Genomic DNA, 22,343 nt, shown 5'->3' with positions numbered 1-22,343 from the left:
GGACCTAAGATTACTTTCAGGCTCGTTCAGTGTGGTCACAAAACCTACAGTGCAGTACACACCCTTAAAAAAACCCACTCATCAGACGGTAGGTGGATGGTGGACACACGTGCAGACACGTAGTTGTGGGTATAGTGACGTGCAGTATCATTGGACAAAACACTGTGACTATGTGTCCCTGTCCACCCAGCGGCAAATGGGTACCTTGTAAGGATGAGGCTGTGTTATAACTCGCTGCGCCTAACAAGGTGCAGAAGCTGAATACCTACCAGGCAATTGAGATGGTTAAAAAAATTCCAGAAAAAAAGACATCGTTTGATCAAAGGAACGCTCAAGCACCTTGAACATGTACTAGTTGCGTGGATATGTGCGCTATATAAATATCCTATGATCATCATCATCATATACCAGTAAACACAGAGAAGGGGAGAGAGGGAGATATTGGTATGTCTGGGTGACCTTATCGTCACTTGAAATAAGTAACATGAAATAGGACGTCTGTGTGAAATGGTTCATGATAAGAACGTAGCCTTGCACGTGATCTGATAAGAGTGAGATACACACTGACCTTAACGCAGAAGGTCCATGTCCTCAATTGCTACATGGCCATGACGCTTTACACTGTTCTCGCTGCTGTGGTCGTCTCGTGTTTCACAAGCACTGTTGCTGCTGCTGACAAACCACACATCGTCTTCATCGTGGCAGATGACCTTGGCTGGAATGACGTCGGCTGGATCAACCCGGACATCCAGACGCCGACACTTGACCGCCTCGCCCGTGACGGCGTCATCCTCAACTCCTCCTACGTCCTACCGCTGTGTTCCCCCTCAAGAAACTGCTTCATGTCGGGCAAGTTCCCCTACCACACGGGGCTCCAGGATAATGTAGTCTTTATAGAACAACCCAAGTACATGCCGGCGGACATAATCACCATCCCACAGAGGTTGAAGACCCTCGGCTATGATACCCACATGGTCGGCAAGTGGCACCTCGGCTTCTGTAACTTGAAGTACACTCCCACCTACAGAGGCTTCGACACCTTCATGGGCTACTATGCAGGTATGGAGGACTATTTCACTCATGTCAGGGACGAGCTAGCTGATTACTATGGATATGACTTCAGAAACATGACAGAGGTCTACAAAGACGCACAAGGGGAGTACTCCACGTACGTGTTTGTAAAGAGAGCCATCGATATCATAATGAACCACGACAAATCCAAGCCCATGTATCTGTACCTGCCGTTTCAAGCTGTACATGGACCCCTGCAGGTGCCTGCTAAATATTCCGATCGCTACAGCCACATTCATGATTTGGATAGGATGGTTTACAGTGGTATGGTGAGTGCTTTGGACGATGCTGTGTACAACATCACCACCGTCCTGGAGGACCTTGGATTCATGGACAATCTGCTACTTGTGTTTACAACAGACAATGGTGGGCTTCCCTTTGCTGGTGGTAATAACTGGCCTCTGAGGGGCGGAAAAACTACATTATGGGAGGGAGGAACCAGAGGAGCCGGTTTCGTCTACAGTAAGACTCTGCTGAAGAAGAGAGGCTACACTCACCCTGGGATGTTCCATGCTGTGGACTGGTACCCTACGTTACTGGACATAGCTGGGGGAGACTCCAGTAAACTGGATATCGACGGAATGAGTCAAGTCGACATGATCCTGAACGGAGGCAGTAGCATAAGGAATGAATTTGTCTACAACATCTACGACGACCACTACGCCGCAGCTCTCAGATGGGGAGACCTGAAGTTGATCGTTGGTGACCCTGGGTACGCAGGGTGGTACCCCCCTGCTGGGTCTGACATAGACGGCTCTGCCATGGACGACTCTCCCTCTGACAGTGTCATGCTTTTCAACATCCGCGCCGACCCCACGGAGCACCATGACATCTCGAAGGACAACCCCACCCTCGTCAACTTCCTCCTGCAGATGCTGGCCCTGAAGAATGCGACTCGGGTGCCTGCGATGGATCCACCTTCTGACCCTCGATCTAACCCGGTCAACTTTAACGGTGTCTGGAGCCCCGGCTGGTGCTAGATTCCTTGAATGCAGTCACGTGACCATCCGCCCCACCGAGAGATGGTATCGCTAAGTCATGTAACCAATTTAATTAAGTCTGATTTACGTGACTTTATGTGCACGTGTATTTATGCATGAAAACAGATCCGGTAATGTAGGACACCCAGTTGTAGATGAACCTTTCGGCATGCATTCTAATGTGTTTTACAGAAAGTGCATTAACAGAATTATTGTGAACAGTATATTTTAAATACAGGAAACGATCACTTCTGTGGTCACTTGTAATGTTGTTTGTGGTTGTATTTTCGTGACTCTGTTTCAACCATGAATGTGGTTGAAATAGCGTGAATAGCTCTCCCTTTTGAAAAGGACATAAAACAATTAAGCCATGCAAGAATGCAGTATGTTGACTGCTTTTGAAGTTAAAGGTCACATGCAACGTAAAACACAACATTGGTAGTAAAGCATTCAGAAAATTGCTGTCTTCTTAATTCACAGAATTATAGGTCTACATTTGAGTGTCCTGTCCTGTGACCTGTGTGATGGAGATGCATGTCAGGCTACTACTGGTGAGTGGGATGGAGTGTTTCACAATACGACTGACTTACCAGTGTGTGAAGCCTCCGTGGCAAGAGGCAGGTGTGGCACAAATTAATACGACTGACTTACAAAGACATATCTATATCACAGTTAGAAATTCTGTCAATGCTAAATAATGACATTGCTTTTAAGTTGAATCCTTTCGTATCCATCGCTGACAACGAATTTTTATTCAGCCTTAAATCGTATATCCTGTGCTTGTCACTTGTCAGAGTGTTCATTTCGATTCCGTGAGAGATCATTGTGACGTCACCGGTAATTACAGAGGGGCCGCCGCTTACAACGCGTGCAACTTCAAAATCAATCCCAAAACCATCAAAATGCCCGCCGTGTTCCACAATCTTCGTGGGTACGATTCTCACTTGATCATGCAGGCCATCGTGAAGGTCGACGGTAACATAACATGCAGACCCAACAACGGGTAAAAATACATCTCGTTCTCGTTAGACGATTTGAAATTTATCGACAGCGTTCAGTTCCTGCAGTTGTCTCCCCGGACGACTTTGACATCACCAACTGATACACCGACGCCGGTACTCGACCTCTGCTGCTGAGGAAGGGGGTCTACCCCTACGAATACATGGACGACTGGTCCAGGTTTGACGAGACGCGATTGCCTCCCATCGATCGCTTTTACAACAACTTGACCGACTCGACCATCACCCCGGACGATTATGCGCACGCCCTGAACATGTTGGACAAACTGGGCTGCAAGAATTTGGGTGACTACCACAACCTTTACTTAAAAAACGATGTGCTGCTGCTGGCCTAGGTGTAGGAAATAGTCAGAAAACGTGCTCGAAACAGTACCGCCTAGACCCCGCATGATATTTCTCCTCCCCCGGTCTCTCTCGGGACGCCTTGTTGAAAAAGACCGGCGTGGAACTGACGGATTACGACATGCACCTGTTCGTAGAGAAAGGCTTGCGAGGCGGGATTTCAACGGCCTCCAAACGGTATGCCAAAGCCAACAACAAGTACGTTCCAGGTCACGACACGAGCAAACCGAGCAAACACATCCTCTATCTCGATGCCAACAGCCTGTATGGCTGGGCCATGAGTCAGTATCTACCCACCTGGGGATTCGAATGGGTCTCATTCGATATAGACGTCGATAGTATCGCGCCAGATTCGAACAAAGGCTACATACTCGAAGTGGACTTGGAATATCCTGCAGAATTACACGAATTGCACAACAGCTATCCGCTAGCTCCCGAACTATTAACGGAGAACCCGAACTGGATGTCCGAATATCAACAAACGACAAAGGTTGGCTTAAAAAACAAGCTATCTGGCAAGTTTACCTGCCGGCGCCTCGATACATCCCGAGAAGAAAATTCGACATTTCGACACTGTATCACGTTCATCAAGCCGACCTCCTGTTTCTACCTCACGACATTGTGAGGCGTAAAACCTACTGGTATGCCCTTACCATCGTCGACGTTGCCAGTCGCGACTAAGAAGCCGAACCATTGACGACGAAACATTTGAAAGAAGTCGCCAAAGCCTTAGAATGCATATACATGCGCAATCGCTTGGCATGGCCTGCCGTATTGCAAATCAATCCAGGACGCGAGTTCATGTGAGCTGTGTCGCAGCTGCTGGCCAAGCACAATGTTCAGGTGAGACGAGGCGTGGCCGAGCTCACTGCAGCCAAGCGATCCTCGAGAGATTCAATCGCACTTTAGCCGAACGCCTATTCTCACACCAGTAATGTCGGGATTTAATCCATCCCGGAAACAGAAATACGGAATGGGTCGAACGCTTGCCGCGAGTGATGGGGCCATCAACAGCGAAGTCACCAGACTCGTTGGCAAGAGACCCGTCGAAGCCATCAAAATGAAATCTGTCGAATCGTCGTCGGCAGCGGCACATCGTGATAAAACAGAGAACAAATTACCGGACTGGGTCAGTATTAGGTATTTGTACCAGCCGGGTGAATACGAGGGAGACAGCAGAAAACGTGCCCCGATCCGATATGGTCCATGAAAACGTACACAATGGTCCTCGATTGTCGTTTCCTATCACCCCAATTCCGTCTGAGTAAGAATAGATTCTGATACGTATTCATCAGGTTGTAACGTTCAGTGATGAACAAATGTCCACAGGCTACACAACACTGTCGCGATGTAGCGAATTTTCATCTCCCTGGAAGCCCAGACGGTTATCACCGCATTCGTCTCCTGGCTTGGAGATCATATCTGTTTGCTGCCGACCTGGTGAATCTTCAACAACACCAACCTGTTGTCCAGTTGCATGTTCAACAGGATCCTCTGACTTGGTCATTGATAGGTCGTACTTCTGAAACCAAAACACATATTGCATGACTTTACCTTATAATGGATGTGTTTACATGCAAAAATATGAACCATTTTATAATGCAGTACAATGTTGGTGGGCTCATGCCCATTGTTGGTATTAGATGTGTGCCTTAAAACGTTTAGTAACATATCCTGCACTTTACACATCACTTAAAAACAATCAGGATTCGTTTTATCAATATCTTTCACTAACCCCTTTGTGGTTGACCCCAAATCTGAGGGGTTTGAGGATCGCCTCAGGCAGACAGGGGAAGAGGCGGTCGAACAAAGGACAGATGAGACGAGGATCGATACTCGATGGTTCCCGGGGACCTGTCAAATGAACATTCACTACAGGTAACATCGACTCATCAACCAATGGCGGTATTAAGTCAAGGGGATGCTAATATGTCCTGCAACAATGGCGGCATTAAGTCCTGCATATGTCCTGCATTAATGGCGGCATAAGTCAAGGAGATGTCAATATGTCCTGCAACAATGACGGCATAAAGTCAAGGAGATGCTAATATTCCCTGCATGAATGGCGGCATTAAGTCAAGAAGATGTCAATATGTCCTTAATTAATGGCGGCATAAGTCAAGGGGATGTCAATATGTCCTGCATCAATCGCGCATAAAGTCAAGGAGATGTCAATATTCCCAGCATGAATGGCGGCATTAAGTCAAGAAGATGTCAATATGTCCTGAATTAATGGCGGCATAAGTCAAGGAGATGTCAATATGTCCCTGCATCAATGGCAGCATTAAGTCAAAGAGAGGACCAATAGCACTTGTTGACGTTGGAAAGACTGACGAAGACGTGTTCTACAAACCTGTTATAAAACTAACTATGAGTCCGACGATGACCAGGATCGTCATGGCTGTAGGGGTGTAATACAGATAGCTCAGCGTATACATTGCGTGGAAGGGATCGCTGCAAACAGACACAAACATCACTTCAACCCGAGTCACGGACTATTTGGAAACAATAAACATTATTATAAAACACTGGTATCTTTTGCTGTTGAAGTGTAACTCGTGTATAAACACTGGTATCTGTTGCTGTTGAAGTGTAACTCGTGTATAAACACTGGTATCTTTTCTGTTGAAGTGGAACTAGTGTATAAACACTGGTATCTGTTGCTGTTGAAGTGTAACTAGTGTATAAACAATGGTATCTGTTGCTGTTGAAGTGTAACTAGTGTATAAACGCTGGTATCTGTTGCTGTTGAAATGAAACTAGTGTATAAGCACTGGTATGTTTTGCTGTTGAAGTGTAACAAGTGTATAAACATTGGTATCTGTTGCTGTTGAAGTGTACCTAGTGTATAAACACTGGTATCTGTTGCTGTTGAAGAGTAACTTCTGTATAAACACTGGTATCCGTTGCTGTTGAAGTGTAACTAGTGTATAAACAATGGTATCTGTTGCCGATGAAGTGTAACTAGTGTATAAACACTGGTATTTGTTGCTGTTGAAGAGTAACTAGTGTATAAATACTGGTATCTCATGCCGTTGAAGTATAACTAGTGTATAAACACTGGTATCTGTTGCTGTTGAAGTGTAACTAGAGTATAAACACTGGTGTCTGTTGCTGTTGAAGTGTAACTAGTGTATAAACACTGGTATCTGTTACCATTGACGTGTAACTGGTGTATAAACACTGGTATCTGTTGCTGTTGAAGTGTACCTAGTGTAAGAACACTGGTATGTGTTGCTATTGAAGTGTAACTAGTGTATAAACACTGGTATCTGTTGCTGTTGAAGGGTAACTTGTGTATAAACACTGGTATCTGTTGCTGTTGAAGTGTAACTAGTGTAAGAACACTGGTATCCGTTGCTGTTGAAGTGTAACTAGTGTATAAATACTGGTATCTCATGCCGTTGAAGTATAACTAGTGCATAAACACTGGTATCTGTTGCTGTTGAAGTGTAACTAGTGTATAAACGCTGGTATCTGTTGCCATTGACGTGTAACTAGAGTATAAACACTGGTATCTGTTGCTGTTGAAGTGTACCTAGTGTAAGAACACTGGTATCTGTTGCTGTTGAAGTGTAACTAGTGTATAAACACTGGTATCTGTTGCTGTTGAAGGGTAACTTGTGTATAAACACTGGTATCTGTTGCTGTTGAAGTGTAACTAGTGTATAAACGCTGGTATCTGTTGCTGTTGAAATGTAACTAGTGTATAAGCACTGGTATATTTGCTGTTGAAGTGTAACAAGTGTATAAACATTGGTATCTGTTGCTGTTGAAGTGTACCTAGTGTATAAACACTGGTATCTGTTACTGTTGAAGAGTAGCTTCTGTATAAACACTGGTATCCGTTGCTGTTGAAGTGTAACTAGTGTATAAACAATGGTATCTGTTGCCGATGAAGTGTAACTAGTGTATAAACACTGGTATTTGTTGCTGTTGAAGAGTAACTAGTGTATAAATACTGGTATCTCATGCCGTTGAAGTATAACTAGTGCATAAACACTGGTATCTGTTGCTGTTGAAGTGTAACTAGTGTATAAACGCTGGTATCTGTTGCCATTGACGTGTAACTAGAGTATAAACACTGGTATCTGTTGCTGTTGAAGTGTACCTAGTGTAAGAACACTGGTATCTGTTGCTGTTGAAGTGTAACTAGTGTATAAACACTGGTATCTGTTGCTGTTGAAGGGTAACTTGTGTATAAACACTGGTATCTGTTGCTGTTGAAGTGTACCTAGTGTAAGAACACTGGTATCTGTTGCTGTTGAAGTGTAACTAGTGTATAAACACAGGTATCTGTTGCTGTTGAATTGTAACTAGTGTATAAATACTGGTATTTGGTGCTGTTGAAGTGTAACTACAGTATAAACACTCGTATCTGTTGCCGTTGAAGTTTAACTACAGTATAAACACTGGTATCTGTTGCTGTTGAAGTGTACCTAGTGTAAGAACACTGGTATCTGTTGCTGTTGAAGTGTAACTAGTGTATAAACACTGGTATCTGTTGCTGTTGAAGGGTAACTTGTGTATAAACACTGGTATCTGTTGCTGTTGAAGTGTACCTAGTGTAAGAACACTGGTATCTGTTCGGTATCTGTTGCTGTTGAAGTGTAACTAGTGTATAAACACAGGTATCTGTTGCTGTTGAATTGTAACTAGTGTATAAATACTGGTATTTGTTGTGCTGTTGAAGTGTAACTACAGTATAAACTTACTGGTATCTGTTGCTGTTGAAACTAGAGTATAAACACAGGTGTTGATGTAACTGAGTATGCTTCTGTATAAATACTGGTATCTGCTGTTGAATTGTAACTGTGCTGTTGAATTGTAACTAGTGTATAAATGCTGGTATCTCATGCCGTTTAGCGTAAATCCGTTGAAGTGTAACAGTTACCATAAACATAAACATCGGTATCTGTTGCTGTTGAAGTGTAACCGCTAGTGTAAGCGTAACTAGTGTATAAACACACTGGTATCTGTTGCTGTTGAAGGGTAACTTGTGTATAAACGCTGTTAGTGTAAGAACACTGGTATCCGTTGCTGTTGAAGTGTAACCAGAGTATAAAATACTCTGCATCTGGTGCCGTTGAATTGTTGAAGTGTTACCTAGTGTATAAACACTGAATCTGTTACTGTTGAAGAGTAGCCTGTATAAACACTGGTAGTATAACTGGTAACACTATATAAATACTGTGGTATCTCATGCACTGGTATATCTGTTGCTGTTGAAGTGTAACTAGTGTATAAACACACTGGTATCTGTTGCTGCTGAAGGGTAACTTGTGTATAAACACTGGTATCTGTTGCTGTTGAAGGGTAGCGATGGCACTTTGGTATGTTGAAGTGTACCCAGTGTAAGAACACTGGTATCTGTTGCTGTTGAAGTGTAACTAGTGCATAAACACAGTATCTGTTGCTGTTGAATCTCTGTAACCAGTGTATAAACACTAGGTGCCGTTGAAGAGTGTAACTACAGTATAAACTGTTGCCGTTGAAGTTCACTCGTATCCGTTGCTGTTGAAGTGTAACTAGAGTGGCAACTATAAAATTGGTATCTCGTATCTGGTGCTGTTGAAGTGTAACTAGTGTATAAATACTCGGTATCTGTTGCTGTTGAATTGTAACTACAGTATAAACACTGGTATCTGGTGCTGTTGAATTGTGTATACTATCTGTAGATTTGCTGTTGAAGTGTAACTAGTGTATAAACACTGGTATCTGGTGCTGTTGAAGTGTAACTAGTGTATAAACACTGGTATCTGGTGCTGTTGAAGTGTAACTAGTGTATAAATACTGGTATCTGGTGCTGTTGAAGTGTAACTAGTGTATAAATACTGGTATCTGTTGCTGTTGAAGTGTAACTACAGTATAAACATTTGCATAAGTTGTTATGAATGTGTGGATGTTGGTGAAATGTTCCTAAAAGATCACGTATACTCGAGGGGGGTACAAATACATAAATCACTAATTGTCATCGTTAGAAATGAAACCCCGTCATTAAAACTACCCATTTCGATCTTTAATTAACTTAAATTGACCTTTTTGACAACAGTGCACAATTCTCATCCGCGAACGAAATTTCAACCAATCAGAGCGGAGCGTCTCTGTGACGTCATGTGAGGAATAGAAATGAGGGCCGATGCAGAATTCATGTACTTTTCAGGGGGTAAATTATCGTGTTTACAGGTTTGTATAAACATGAAATCGTGACAACTGATGTGAAAACTGAAAGCAATATGTTCTCACAATCTACTGTCAACTGTCGTTTAAGTTTGTCTCCTGCTTTGCCTAGTTTCCAAGTTACAACTTGTTTTCATAGACGATTCTGTCAAATTCGCTTGGTGTCGCTAGGCCTTATTTGTTCGAGTCAGACTCTAGTGATAGTGAAAACGGTGATCAGCCTCGCTCATCACGGTTACGGTTAATTTCTTCAACCTAAACAGTGCGACATTAGGAAGGGTGGATGCCTATCAGATGCAGTTATTTGAAAAAGTCCCCGGTAGTTCTTGTCTGATTATAATAAAGTATCAAAGCAGTGTGGGCTTTTTCAAGTTTTCTAATGCCTGGATGGTATGACTGATCAGAATTGATCCCATTTCTGTGTTTTTGTACCTCGATATTTAATCATGTCATGTAAAATATGGCGTCTATTACGTATGATATTAAAAATTGACATTTGATTTATTTGAATCCGTAAACAAAACAACCCATTGCTAGAAGAATCTGAAATGTATTTAGGTTAATAGGTACATACAGTTTTAGCACACAGCAAATGATTATATGTATTTCTTACGCAACGATGAAGTACTGTTCGTATTCGCAAAACAATGTCGGTCCACAAGTTTTCACATGCAATTAAAATTGCATGCAATACAGCAATTAATACTCCCTTGTTGTAACCCGTGTTTATACCCTAAACATGTTATTTGTCATCATTCACTTGATGGTCAGTTAATGAATTTATAACAGGTATAATTAGTCGTAACACCGCTTAGATTACCCGACAAAGGTTCCCATTTGGCATTTCTTGTGTCTGGACACAATACTCAACACTATAAACATCGATCAAATCTGATTGATTTATTACTTTTATCTTGCACAGTGGATTTTTCAAAAGGTAGAGTTTATGTATGTAGATTTACTTATCTACTACTGAATACAGTCGTGTCACTGTAAAAACAACGTCCTTCTTTCAGAGGATTAACAGCCAATACATTGATTGATTGCTCACTATTGGCTAACTAAATTACTTTATTTTTCAAGAATGGCGGACATTATGCAATTAGTTGCCAGGTGTGCTATCTTGGGTGACCAGTGAGACTATACACCAATGTGAAATACCTGAAACGATATATCACCTTTTCGTATATTAGACTGTAAAAAGACACATCTCTTGGAACAGCTGCAGATGAATGGCATATCACTCGTTTTTGTGGATATTGATGGATACATTCCTCGAACAAGGTAATAGCTTGACATTGTTCCTATAACTTTAATCTGTTTTAATTGTAATTTTTGCATTTTGTTTTTATTCATTTGTCGTAGCATTCAACAGAATCATTGTTTTCGCCGTGACGTGTAATAAGACAGACAACATACCACTAGGGCGTGTGTGCGAATTATGATTCACATTGGCAAAGTATAAAATGTCTAGATATTACAGTCCTGTTATGAATTCACTATAAGTATCAGCAGATCGTCTTCTTTTTATTTAGTTTCAAAATGCATACAATTATGATAATAAACTAATTAGGATTAAAAGACCAAATATAAAGACGCACATTGACTAGTATCTACATACTGGTGAGTGCACGTTAACCACGTGAATGTAGCAAGAAATGTATCGGGCAGTATTGTCACTTCGAGCCCCACCTCGCTTCCGCGGAAGACATCGTTATGTTATAAGTTTGGTCATGATTCAAATACATATTTAACTAGGAGTAGAAAGTAGTTTTGATTTTCTAACTTGATGATAAACTATAATTCTAACAGACTTTAGCCCGTGACTTTACGATTTTCAAAAATGGCGGCGCCCTGTCGCGAACATCCGCCAGTCTGAGGATAAATGCCTTTTTAATTTAGGTTTGTTTTCACCGAGTTACAAAATCAAAACTACTTTCTACTGGTAGTTAAATATATGTATTTGATTGATGGCCAATAGGATTTTGCATGACATAGCGTATAACATAACAATTTCTCTCGTGGAAGCGAGGTGGGTGTCAATATAATACTACTTACAATATTATTGTCACTTCGACCACAACCTCACTTCCGAGGAACAAATCGTTATGTTACAAGTTGTGTCATGGAAAATCTCTATGGTTATCAATCATATACATATTTTACTACAACTAGTAAGTAGTTTTGATTCTTTAACTTCCGTGAAGCGATCTGAACACGAGTAAGATATCGTTCCAGGCTTCCACAACGATCGCTTCGCACTCACAAACATAACCCATTTAGCACGAACTGGGTCCTGTGGAAATCTGTGCATGGTGACACCATCGACCGACCCCTAGGACCAATTGACGACAACGCAACGATTCGGCATGTCTTCGTTGATGTCGAGAAATCATCAAAATGACGAGCTTGCTACACAATTTATATACAACTAATTGAAAATCCTTACTCACATGACGTCATTGCAGTGCTCTGGCGACAGAGTTACGTGAGCTGTCTGTGGTTTCGTTGGCGGGCGAGAGTGAAGCAGGCGACTTTTTGGCAACTTTTAATCCCTCGGTATAATTTAACCACAAGTTTTTTAAGAATGAAATTTGTTTTCCGCATAAGACTAACCATAAATCTTTCATATGTAATGGTTTAAAAGAGTGCAAAAAACCCCAATGTTTATTTGTTCTTTAATGCTCTTGGAGTAGTTAATGACGGGCTAATTATTGCTACATTGATTTTACCTTGATTCGGATGATTGGGCAAGTGTGTCTGTCAGGTTTCCGCTTGACATTGTGGACAGATTAGCTGCTGTTGTTGTGCTTGTGACGTTCCAGTTGCAACCGTGAGTGAGAAGAGGAGACTTAACGCTTGTAGTTGCCTTGGTAACGAAAGCTCCAATGCCGACCCAAAACATGAAGAGGGTTGAAACACAGAATCCGACAATTGCGCCCTGAAGATGAGGATTTCAAATACACAAATCTTATCAGTTAGCAATCCCTTTGTGACTTAACAATACATTAAATGAAGAATTTATTCATTGATCTCTCAGATGTACTTGAGTTTAAGTGGCCAATAGCGGGAGACTTACAACGTTGTTCGCCCAAGGGAAGAACATGCCCAGAACGAAGACACCGAACACGGGACCGTTGATGATGGCGTAGACACTGTAGGAGGCCTGTAACACCGTTCCCATCTGTGACACCATGAACGCCAAGGCTATCATTACTGCTCCAGACACTAGCACTGCATTGTCCACATACAAAACACATGTCAGAATAAATACCGAAACAGAAACAGTGCGCTTGGACGTATAAACACCACACCACACAAGAGTGAGTGTGGCTTTTCGCTGATTTAGCTTCAGACGCAGTATAGTCCAGTCAAAATGTGACTAAACCTCAAAATAATTAGTACAGAAATTATTTGAGTTTTTTCAACATGTTTAAGTTGAAACTAATGAGTACTAAAAAGTCCTCCCTTGAGTTATGATGCTAAGTCCTATGTTTTGGGATAAAAAGTTGAAAACCTGAAATTTTCAGTGAATAATTTTTAAAATCTCATATTGAGACACAAATTTACCTTTATATATATATATATATATATAAATAAATTTCACAGAGAACACAAGGTACTACTAATAAATGGATTAGAAATAAAAGTCAAATAATGTTATGCGAAGTCCTATTTTGGGGTAAAAAGTTGAAAGTTTCAGAGAATATTTCTTAAAATTCCATATTGAGACACAAATGTACTTTTTATGGCTATTTCCAAAGAGAACACAAGGTAATACTAATACATGAGTGAGAAAAGTCAAATACATTTAAGCTAAATCCTATTTTGGGGTGAAAAAAACAGAGTTGAAATGTTCAGAAAATACTTTTTAATATCTTATATTGAGACCCAAGTGTACTTTCATGTGTATATTTCAAGAGGACACGAGGAACTACTAATACATGGACTGGAAAAGTTATAATTTGAATAAAGCTTTAGATACAAGACTTTTCAGAGCATATATTTTCTATTTTCAAGGGTAAAATAAACACAACTTCAAGAACATGCAATGTAGTCCTCATTATGTCTCAGCAAATTTATGACTTATCTGAAAGAGAACTATCCCCTATCACATATTTGATAGAACAGATGTCTCTCTCTCTCTCTTTCTCTCTCACACACACACACACACACACACACACACACACACACACCACAACCCCGCTCTCTCTCTCTCTACATATATATATGAGAATGATCTTCCGTGTGCCGTAAGCTACGACAAAACACCGTGTTGGTAGTCATCATATTCTGAAGAGCTTTCTCTTTCCAAATAGGGCCAGGAATGGGCATGTTTTTACTGCGGGCAGTCAAACACCAAATAATCCATACTCCTTTTATCAGCCAGTCAAAAGGAGAGTCGAGATATCGGATACCGGTTTAGAGTGTATTAATTACTGTGCAGACAGTCAAATGGGCGGTCCTTGTTGTGCCGAAATACGGAATAGACTGACGCCATATTAGAGGGCGTGTAAATGATCATCAAGTAACCAGCTTCTGCCGGGACCAAATTCTAGTGCCGATATTGAGAGCATGCAGGACTGGAGGGTTGCCCTGGTTGCTTCCTCTCTCTCTCTCCCTCTCTCTCTCTCTGTGTGTGTCTATGTGTTATTGATTATTTCAAGTTTGTTACTCAGAGTTTCATGCACACACACACACGTGTTCTGTGCGGCAATCATCAGACAAACTGAAATCAAGTTGCTTGGAACTTTTTTTCTCTCTCTCGGTCTGTGTGCTTTCCATGCCGACAGGCTGAAAGTAGTTCACTCTTTTTGTTGATCTTGTTGCCTTTGTTGTTGAGAATTTCCAGGTTCTCTTCAATATACAGAGTTTACATAATCCTGAGTCTCGCTTGCTTGTGTTTGATTGCTTCAAAACGTTCCATTATATTTCGTAGTTGACCTTGTTTCTTTTGAGTTACCAGATATATTTGGATAATTCTGTTTCTTTCTCGCAGCGTTCATTTCTGAACGATTAAGTGTGGTTGTTACACATCAGTTTGAAAGGGCCACTTGCTAGCCCTATGTATGAAACTGTGTCCGCTTGAGTTGTTACAGTGGCTTTGTAGATGACGTCATCAATCAGGTATTTACCGCCTCATCTAGTTAGAGGTATATAAAAGATAGAACCCTTCCATTCTTTCTGGTGTCCTCCACCGTGATAGTGCTGTAATATTGCTAAAAGCGGCGTAAAACCATACTCACTCACTCACTCCTTTCCATTCTGCTACTTCAATCTATTGTAAACAAAGGGGAGATAACTCCCATTTACTCGTTTCCAGTGCGCTGGAGTGTCCAAAATCCAAGTTCAAACCTCATGTCATGAATTTTGTTTCAATTTTAATTTTCGTTATTTACTATTTTGTACACTTCAGTTGTATGTTTTGCAAGATTTTATACCATTTTCTGGACTTATTTTCAGATAGAAAATAGTAATTATAAAAAAACAACAATCATAGTTTTTGCCCCCCAAAAGGCACATAGCATCAACATCCAAGGGAGGACTTTTTTATACATTGAATACATAACTATTGTAAATGATATAAACACAAAACCATGTCTGTACCAATGTTTTTGAGGTTCAGTGATGTTACAACTAATTCTGCATCACGAACACTTTACCCACAGGGCTACCCTCCGTTCAAAACCCATCACAGAATAAGTGCACTTGCACTGTATAAATACCACAACAGAATGGTTTTGTGTATGTGTGTACTCGAACATAAAAAATACCGCAACAAACTCCATGTGTCAATAAGGAATACTGTGTTGGAAATCTGGACCAGGAGAACATCCCAACTTGAAGGCGAACTTTGCGACGGTTGGTGAGTGAGTATGGTTTTACGCCGCTTTTAGCAATATTGCAGCAAGATTAGACTGGACACCGTTTGGTTGGGAACATACGTTAGTATGATTAATGAGGACATCGTCTGGTTGGGAACATACGTTAGTATGATTAGAGAGGACATTCTCTCGTTGGGAACATACGTTAGTATGATTAGAGAGGACATTGTCTGGTTGGGAACATACGTTAGCATGATTAGAGAGGACATTGTCTGGTTGGGAACATACGTTCGCATGATTAGAGAGGACATTGCCTGGTTGGGAACATACGTTAGTATGATTAGAGAGGACACCGTCTGGTGGTAAACATAAGATTGCATGGTTATAGAGAAGACATCGTCTTGTTGTAAACATAAGATTGTGTGGTTATAGAGAGGACACCGCCAGGTTGTGAACATACGTTAGTATGGCAAGAGAGGACACCGTCTGGTTGTAAACATAAGTTAGATGTGAGATGCGGTAGTATACAACCTACCTATCACCTTTGACATGATGGTGGCCTTCCGGTCAGTGAGATGAGGGAGGAAATAGGGTCTAATGATGTCTTGTGGGATGACAGCCGCCATTGCGTTCAGGTTACTGGACAGCGAGCTGGGGTATAGCGAACATAAAATAACAGCATCGGGTTGAACTCTACCTTTCATTAAGACCATCTGTCGTTATTTCCACGCACCTGTGGCTACAGTTAACGCTGATGTCAGACCTGGAAGAACGGGTTGCAGAGAGATTCTGTTTCATGCCTATATTGTATAGAGACTCTTATCGATGATGAACGTCACTTTCTTGATGGAATGTAACGGTCAGATCAAGCACCTGTCGTTACATACTGCTAGACACGCTGCATATATACACATGGAACAAAAAGTATCGCAACACCCAAATGTTATGACAGTACCTATATTTGATAGCACCATGTTTGATTCAAACGCCCAAACACAAAAACCTAGTGCTGTCTTCCACATGCTGTCAAGTATGTCTTCCACATGCACTAGGCTGTTCCGTTTGGGCGTTTGAATCAAACATGGCGCTGGTGTGTTTCAGCACCCTTGTTTTTCGCTGTTTTTAACAATGTTTCATTTCACTCAAACTCAACGAATATTGAATCAGTTGCTTCACTGCATGTTCAAAATGTCGTTTAAAGTGCCCATTAAGCACACAAAAAGTTGTATCTACCATAGAGTATAAATGACCTCACCACGTTTCAGTTTATATAAGACTATCAAATTTTAGGGTGTTCCCATATTTTGTGTTTATAGTGTATATTCCACTCGAAAGATAAGGTCCAGTTCTGAAAATCACGTGTGCTGTTCTAAATGGTTGTTCACACGCCCCAAGACCTTACACCTTTTAACATTGATATAATATAGGGCTGAGCTGGGAGGGTTTACACTGTGTCAGATGTACACATAGTAATATGTTATACCTGAGGCTGCCACTGAACAGACTGGACACGAAGATGCCAGGGACGCCAGGCGTGTCTGCCAGGATGTCCATCACGTACAACGGCACCAGCTGTAACACGTACAACAGCAACGCAAATTATATATCAGTACAGCGCTTATATCAGTACCTCAATATATCACTACAGCGCGCTTATATTAGTACAGCAATATATCATTACAGCGCTTATATTAGTACAGCAATATATCACTACAGCTCATATACCAATACAGCAATGTATCACTACAGCGCTTATATCAGTACAGCAATATATCACTACAGCTCATATATCAATACAGCAATGTATCACTACAGCTCATATATCAGTACAACAATATATCACTACAGCTCATATATCAGTACAACAATGTATCACTACAGCTCAAATATCAGTAGAGCAATATATCACTGCAGCTCATAAATCAGTAGAGCAATGTATCACCACAGCACATATCTCAGTACAGAAATATATCAGTACAGGTCATATATCAGTAAAGCAATATATCACTACAGCTAATATATCAGTACAGCGATATATCACTACAGCTCATATATCAGTACAGCGCTTATATGAGGACAGCAATATATCACTACAGCTCATATATCAGTACAATGTATCACTACAGCTCATGTATCAGTACAACAATGTATCACTGCAGCTGATATATCAGTAGAGCAATATTTCACTACAGCTCATATATCAGTACAGCATTTATATCAGTACAGCAATATATCACTACAGCTCATATATCAGTACAGCAATGTATCACTACAGCTCATATATCAGTACAGCAATATATCACTACAGCTCATATATCAGTAGAGCAATATATCACTACAGCTCATATATCAGTAGAGCAATATATCACTACAGCTCATATATCAGTACAGCAATATATCACTACAGCTCATATATCAGTAGAGCAATATATCACTACAGCTCATATATCAGTACAGCAATATATCACTAAATCTCATATATCAGTACAGCTCATATATATCTACAGCAATATATCACTACAGCTCATAAATCGGTACAGCAATGTATCACTGAAGCTCATACATCAGTACAGGGCATATAATACTACAGCACATATACACAGCACTACGGCACATATACATAACACTAAAGCACATATACATACCACTACAGCACATATACATAACACTACAGCACATATACAAAACACTACGGCACATATACATAACACTAAAGCACATATACATACCACTACAGCACATATACATAACACTACAGCACATATACAAAACACTACCGCACATATACTTAAAACTACAGCACATATACATAATACTACAGCACATATACATAACACTGCAGCACATATACATAACACTGCAGCACATATACATAACACTGCAGCACATATACATAACACTGCAGCACATATACATAACATTACAGCACATATACATACCACTATGGAACATATTCATATCACTAAAGCAGATATACATACCAGTACAGCACATACTACTACAGCACATATACATAACACTAAAGCACATATACATAACACTACAGCACATATACTTAAAACTACAGCACATATACATAATACTACAGCACATATACATAACACTGCAGCACATATACATAACACTGCAGCACATATACATAACACTACAGCACATATACATAACACTACAGGACACATACATAACACTACAGCACATATACATAACACTGCAGCACATATACATAACACTACAGCACATATACATAACACTAAAGCACATATACATAACACTACAGCACATATACATAACACTAAAGCACATATACATAACACTACAGCACATATACATAACACTACAGCACACATACATAACACTACAGCACATATACATAACACTGCGGCACATATACATACCACTACAGCACATATACATAACACTAAAGCACATATACATAACATTACAGCACACATACATAACACTAAAGCACATATACATAACATTACAGCACACATACATAACATTACAGCACATATACATAACACTGCGGCACATATACATACCACTACAGCACATACACATACCACTAAAGCACATATACATAACACTACAGGACATATACATAACACTAAAGCACATATACATAACATTACAGGACATATACATAACACTAAAGCACATATACATAACACTACAGCACATATACATAACACTAAAGCACATATACATAACATTACAGGACATATACATAACACTAAAGCACATATACATAACACTACAGCACATATACATAACACTAAAGCACATATACACAGCACTACGGCACATATACATAACACTACAGCACATATACATAACACTAAAGCACATATACATAACACTACAGCACATATACATAACACTAAAGCACATATACATAACACTACAGCACATATACATACCACTAAAGCACATATACATTACACTAAAGCACACATACATAACAGTAAAGCACATATACATACCACTACAGCACATATACATACCACTAAAGCACATATACATAACACTACAGCACATATACATACCACTAAAGCACATATACATACCACTAAAGCACATATACATTACACTAAAGCACATATACATACCACTACAGCACATATACATTACACTAAAGCACATATACATTACACTAAAGCATATATACATAACAGTAAAGCACATATACATAACAGTAAAGCACATATACATAACAGTAAAGCACATATACATAACAGTAAAGCACGCATACATAACAGTAAAGCACATATACATAACAGTAAAGCACATATACATAACACTGCAGCACATATACATAACATTACAGCACATATACATACCACTATGGAACATATTCATATCACAAAGCAGATATACATACCAGTACAGCACATACTACTACAGCACATATACATACCACTACAGCATATATACATAACACTGCAGCACACAGCACTACAGTGGACATAGGAGTATCACAGCACACGTAACTCCAAAACACGTGTATGACACCACCTGGCATGGCAGCACATCATATAGTACACTCATGCCACTTCTTCACGTGTGATATCACACGCCGCGTCACACAGCAATACATCTTAGTTAGAACAACAAAACAAACGAGGGTGATAAAATGGGAGAATGTGACAAGCCCGAGGGTGAGAGATCAGAGAGTTTGTCCAAAAACTGAGAGACAGTTTTCAACGTGAAAGGACAAATTTCTCGTGTGGTTTCAGACACATTTCTAGAAACGGACGTAAAGTATTTCTTTCCTGAGTACTATTACAACAAATTCCGAGAAGCCCTGAGGTCCATAAACCTTCTTTAATACAGAGGACAAACACATTTCCACATTATTCACTCGGTTGATTGAGTTCACACTTCAGTTGAATCTCTCCTGGCTAAAGGTAGTGTTCAGAAAGTGGCATGCGTCAGCAGGATGAGCTGGTAAACGGTGTACCTCACCTGGTCTGTCCTACTGATGAGGCTGTTGAAGCTGATGGGGTGGCAGTCGGAGTAGAAGGCGAACATCACGATGCCGATCATGCAGCACATGCTGATGAGGAAGAAGAGTCCCGGTATGTTCACCAACATCGCCCTAGTTGATGATACAGAGGTTGGTGATTTGTTACAGGATCAGGTATATAACACGGGGTATCGATCAACTGACACACAGAGGGTGGTGATTTGTTACAGGATCAGGTATATAACACGGGGTATCGATCAACTGACACACAGAGGGTGGTGATTTGTTACAGGATCAGGTATATAACACGGGGTATCGATCAACTGACACACAGAGGGTGGTGATTTGTTACAGGATCAGGTATATAACAAGAGTTATTTTAAAACTGACAGACGTATGCTCACAACTGTGCCTTCCTGACACTCGGACAGGAAACGGCTCTCTGAACCTGGGCTTGGTTGGCTCCGTACAGCGACATCCACAGTAAACCGCCGCCTACTACCAGCGCCCACCAGGAATGACGGGCTGAAGGGTCGGGGTCGAAGCTATTGAACAAAGATGTTGTTATGGAAACAGAATGAAAATGATGTTTAGCCCTCACTAATATACCCCTGTCATGCAATAGGATATACATAAAAAATGTTCTCTTCACGATATGGCTGAAATATTGATGCTGTGACGTTAAGTATTAATTCAATCACTCACTCACTCTCTCATACAATGGGATTCACGGGTACATTGTGAGAATTCACGGGTATGTAAATGATAGTATATGAACTCGTATTTGTTTAAATCACAATATCTCGTGTATTAGAAAATATTCTTCTTTTAAAATATCCGAGTCTTATTTCCTCTCTTTAATTAACATACTGGTGCATGTTGATGTGTTTGTTGTTTTACTCCAGTATTCCACTTATTGCATTGCCAGGCTGTGTTGTAAGTGCTGCCCGTTAATGGTTTAGTACATATAGTATTTCAGGCTTTTAATGTGGCCTCGATTTCTCTTCTGTTAATTGTAATGATGGTAGCAAATATCTTTATCAGTTGGTAATAATTGGTAAACAAACGTTTAAAGACAACAGTATACATTCAGTTCTATTTCCGACAGCGTACAGAACCACTGGTGTATGATTACACGAATTGTCATAGTTCTCATACTGAATGACGTCATTATATCCGGAATGTTGTGACCAGTACCCATGTTGGCAACACCTGTTCACATTAGGACAATAAGCATAGTATTACGTTGCCGGTTTAGATACTAGCATGTATATAGTTGTTTCAATGTCACGTGACTATTGGCTCTGCTTTTAGAAGGTTTCTGGCGATGTCAACAATATTTCATTACATCCTCGATTTCATTACATCCTTGATTACAATCCTCGACCTACTCGTCAAAGACGACTCTGGACCGATCGTTCGCTATGGACCAGGCGTTCCCGAATCCCCCCACGACGCTGGATCCCCGTATGAGGACCGCGACGAGCCCGAGAAACATGATCCCGGCCTGGAAGGTGTCGGTCCACAACACGGCCTTCATCCCGCCCTGGTGGACAAAGCTACAGCATCAGGAAGGGCAGAAAATAGCAATATTTTGGATCTCTCAAATAATAAACTATAGAACACTTTAGGCTGAAGATTTCTTTGGAAGTTATACTAAATTTATCCCGCCAAACATTTGTAATTATAAATAATATTTTTCATTTAGTAACATCACTTTTACTGAAAATCCGGGGAAAAACCCCAAGACAAAATGATTTTAAGTAAACCATGCTGAAGTACGTACCAGTGCTGTGTACATTGTAGACACCACGCCCACAGCAATCACCGACCCCCACAAGTCGAACCCAGTCACTGAAACAGCCAATGATTCAAAGATCCTAATACCATGTGGTAGAGTAGGTTATTGTGTAGTTCTCAAACCTGGGTTAACATTGGTTGTCAAGGTTGCCTTACTATA

At 40.6% G+C, this 22,343-nt stretch overlaps 2 protein-coding genes across 2 annotated transcripts; one reads left to right on the top strand and one right to left on the bottom strand.

Moving 5' to 3' along the window:
- The first annotated feature begins 563 nt into the window (after nt 1-563).
- LOC124262972 (arylsulfatase B-like) lies at nt 564-2,318 on the top strand. Its single transcript, XM_046697590.1, has one exon. The coding sequence runs from the start codon at nt 603-605 to the stop codon at nt 2,049-2,051; it is 1,449 nt and encodes a 482-aa protein (XP_046553546.1). The 5' UTR covers nt 564-602; the 3' UTR covers nt 2,052-2,318.
- Nucleotides 2,319-4,614: 2,296 nt separating this feature from the next.
- Nucleotides 4,615-22,236, bottom strand: LOC124262981 (sodium-dependent multivitamin transporter-like). The gene is made up of 11 exons (XM_046697598.1): nt 22,170-22,236; nt 21,775-21,929; nt 20,788-20,928; nt 20,383-20,515; nt 16,901-16,989; nt 15,953-16,068; nt 12,672-12,826; nt 12,325-12,533; nt 5,766-5,866; nt 5,148-5,266; nt 4,615-4,934 (listed from the first exon to the last, which is right to left on the bottom strand). The coding sequence occupies exons 1-11, from the start codon at nt 22,182-22,184 to the stop codon at nt 4,743-4,745; spliced, it is 1,425 nt and encodes a 474-aa protein (XP_046553554.1). The 5' UTR covers nt 22,185-22,236; the 3' UTR covers nt 4,615-4,742.
- Nucleotides 22,237-22,343: the final 107 nt, after the last annotated feature.

This window comes from Haliotis rubra, unplaced genomic scaffold (genome assembly GCF_003918875.1).
Source record: "Haliotis rubra isolate DU_JTF1 unplaced genomic scaffold, ASM391887v1 Scf862, whole genome shotgun sequence".
NCBI lineage: Eukaryota > Metazoa > Mollusca > Gastropoda > Lepetellida > Haliotidae > Haliotis > Haliotis rubra.
The sequence above is the reverse complement of the archived record's forward strand: the minus strand, read 5'-3'. Positions and strand labels throughout refer to the sequence as shown.

What these genes read in the sequence shown, in the direction of transcription:
- LOC124262972 (XM_046697590.1), top strand. Translation starts at nt 603, where the DNA reads ATGGCCATGACGCTTTACACTGTTCTCGCTGCTGTGGTCGTCTCGTGT.
- LOC124262981 (XM_046697598.1), bottom strand. An exon ending in TCCAGAGTCGTCTTTGACGA is followed by an intron (nt 20,929 to 21,774) that starts GTAGGTCGAGGA and finishes TTTGTTCAATAG; the next exon opens with CTTCGACCCCGACCCTTCAG. An exon ending in GCCCAATCATCCGAATCAAG is followed by an intron (nt 5,867 to 12,324) that starts GTAAAATCAATG and finishes GTCTGTTTGCAG; the next exon opens with CGATCCCTTCCACGCAATGT.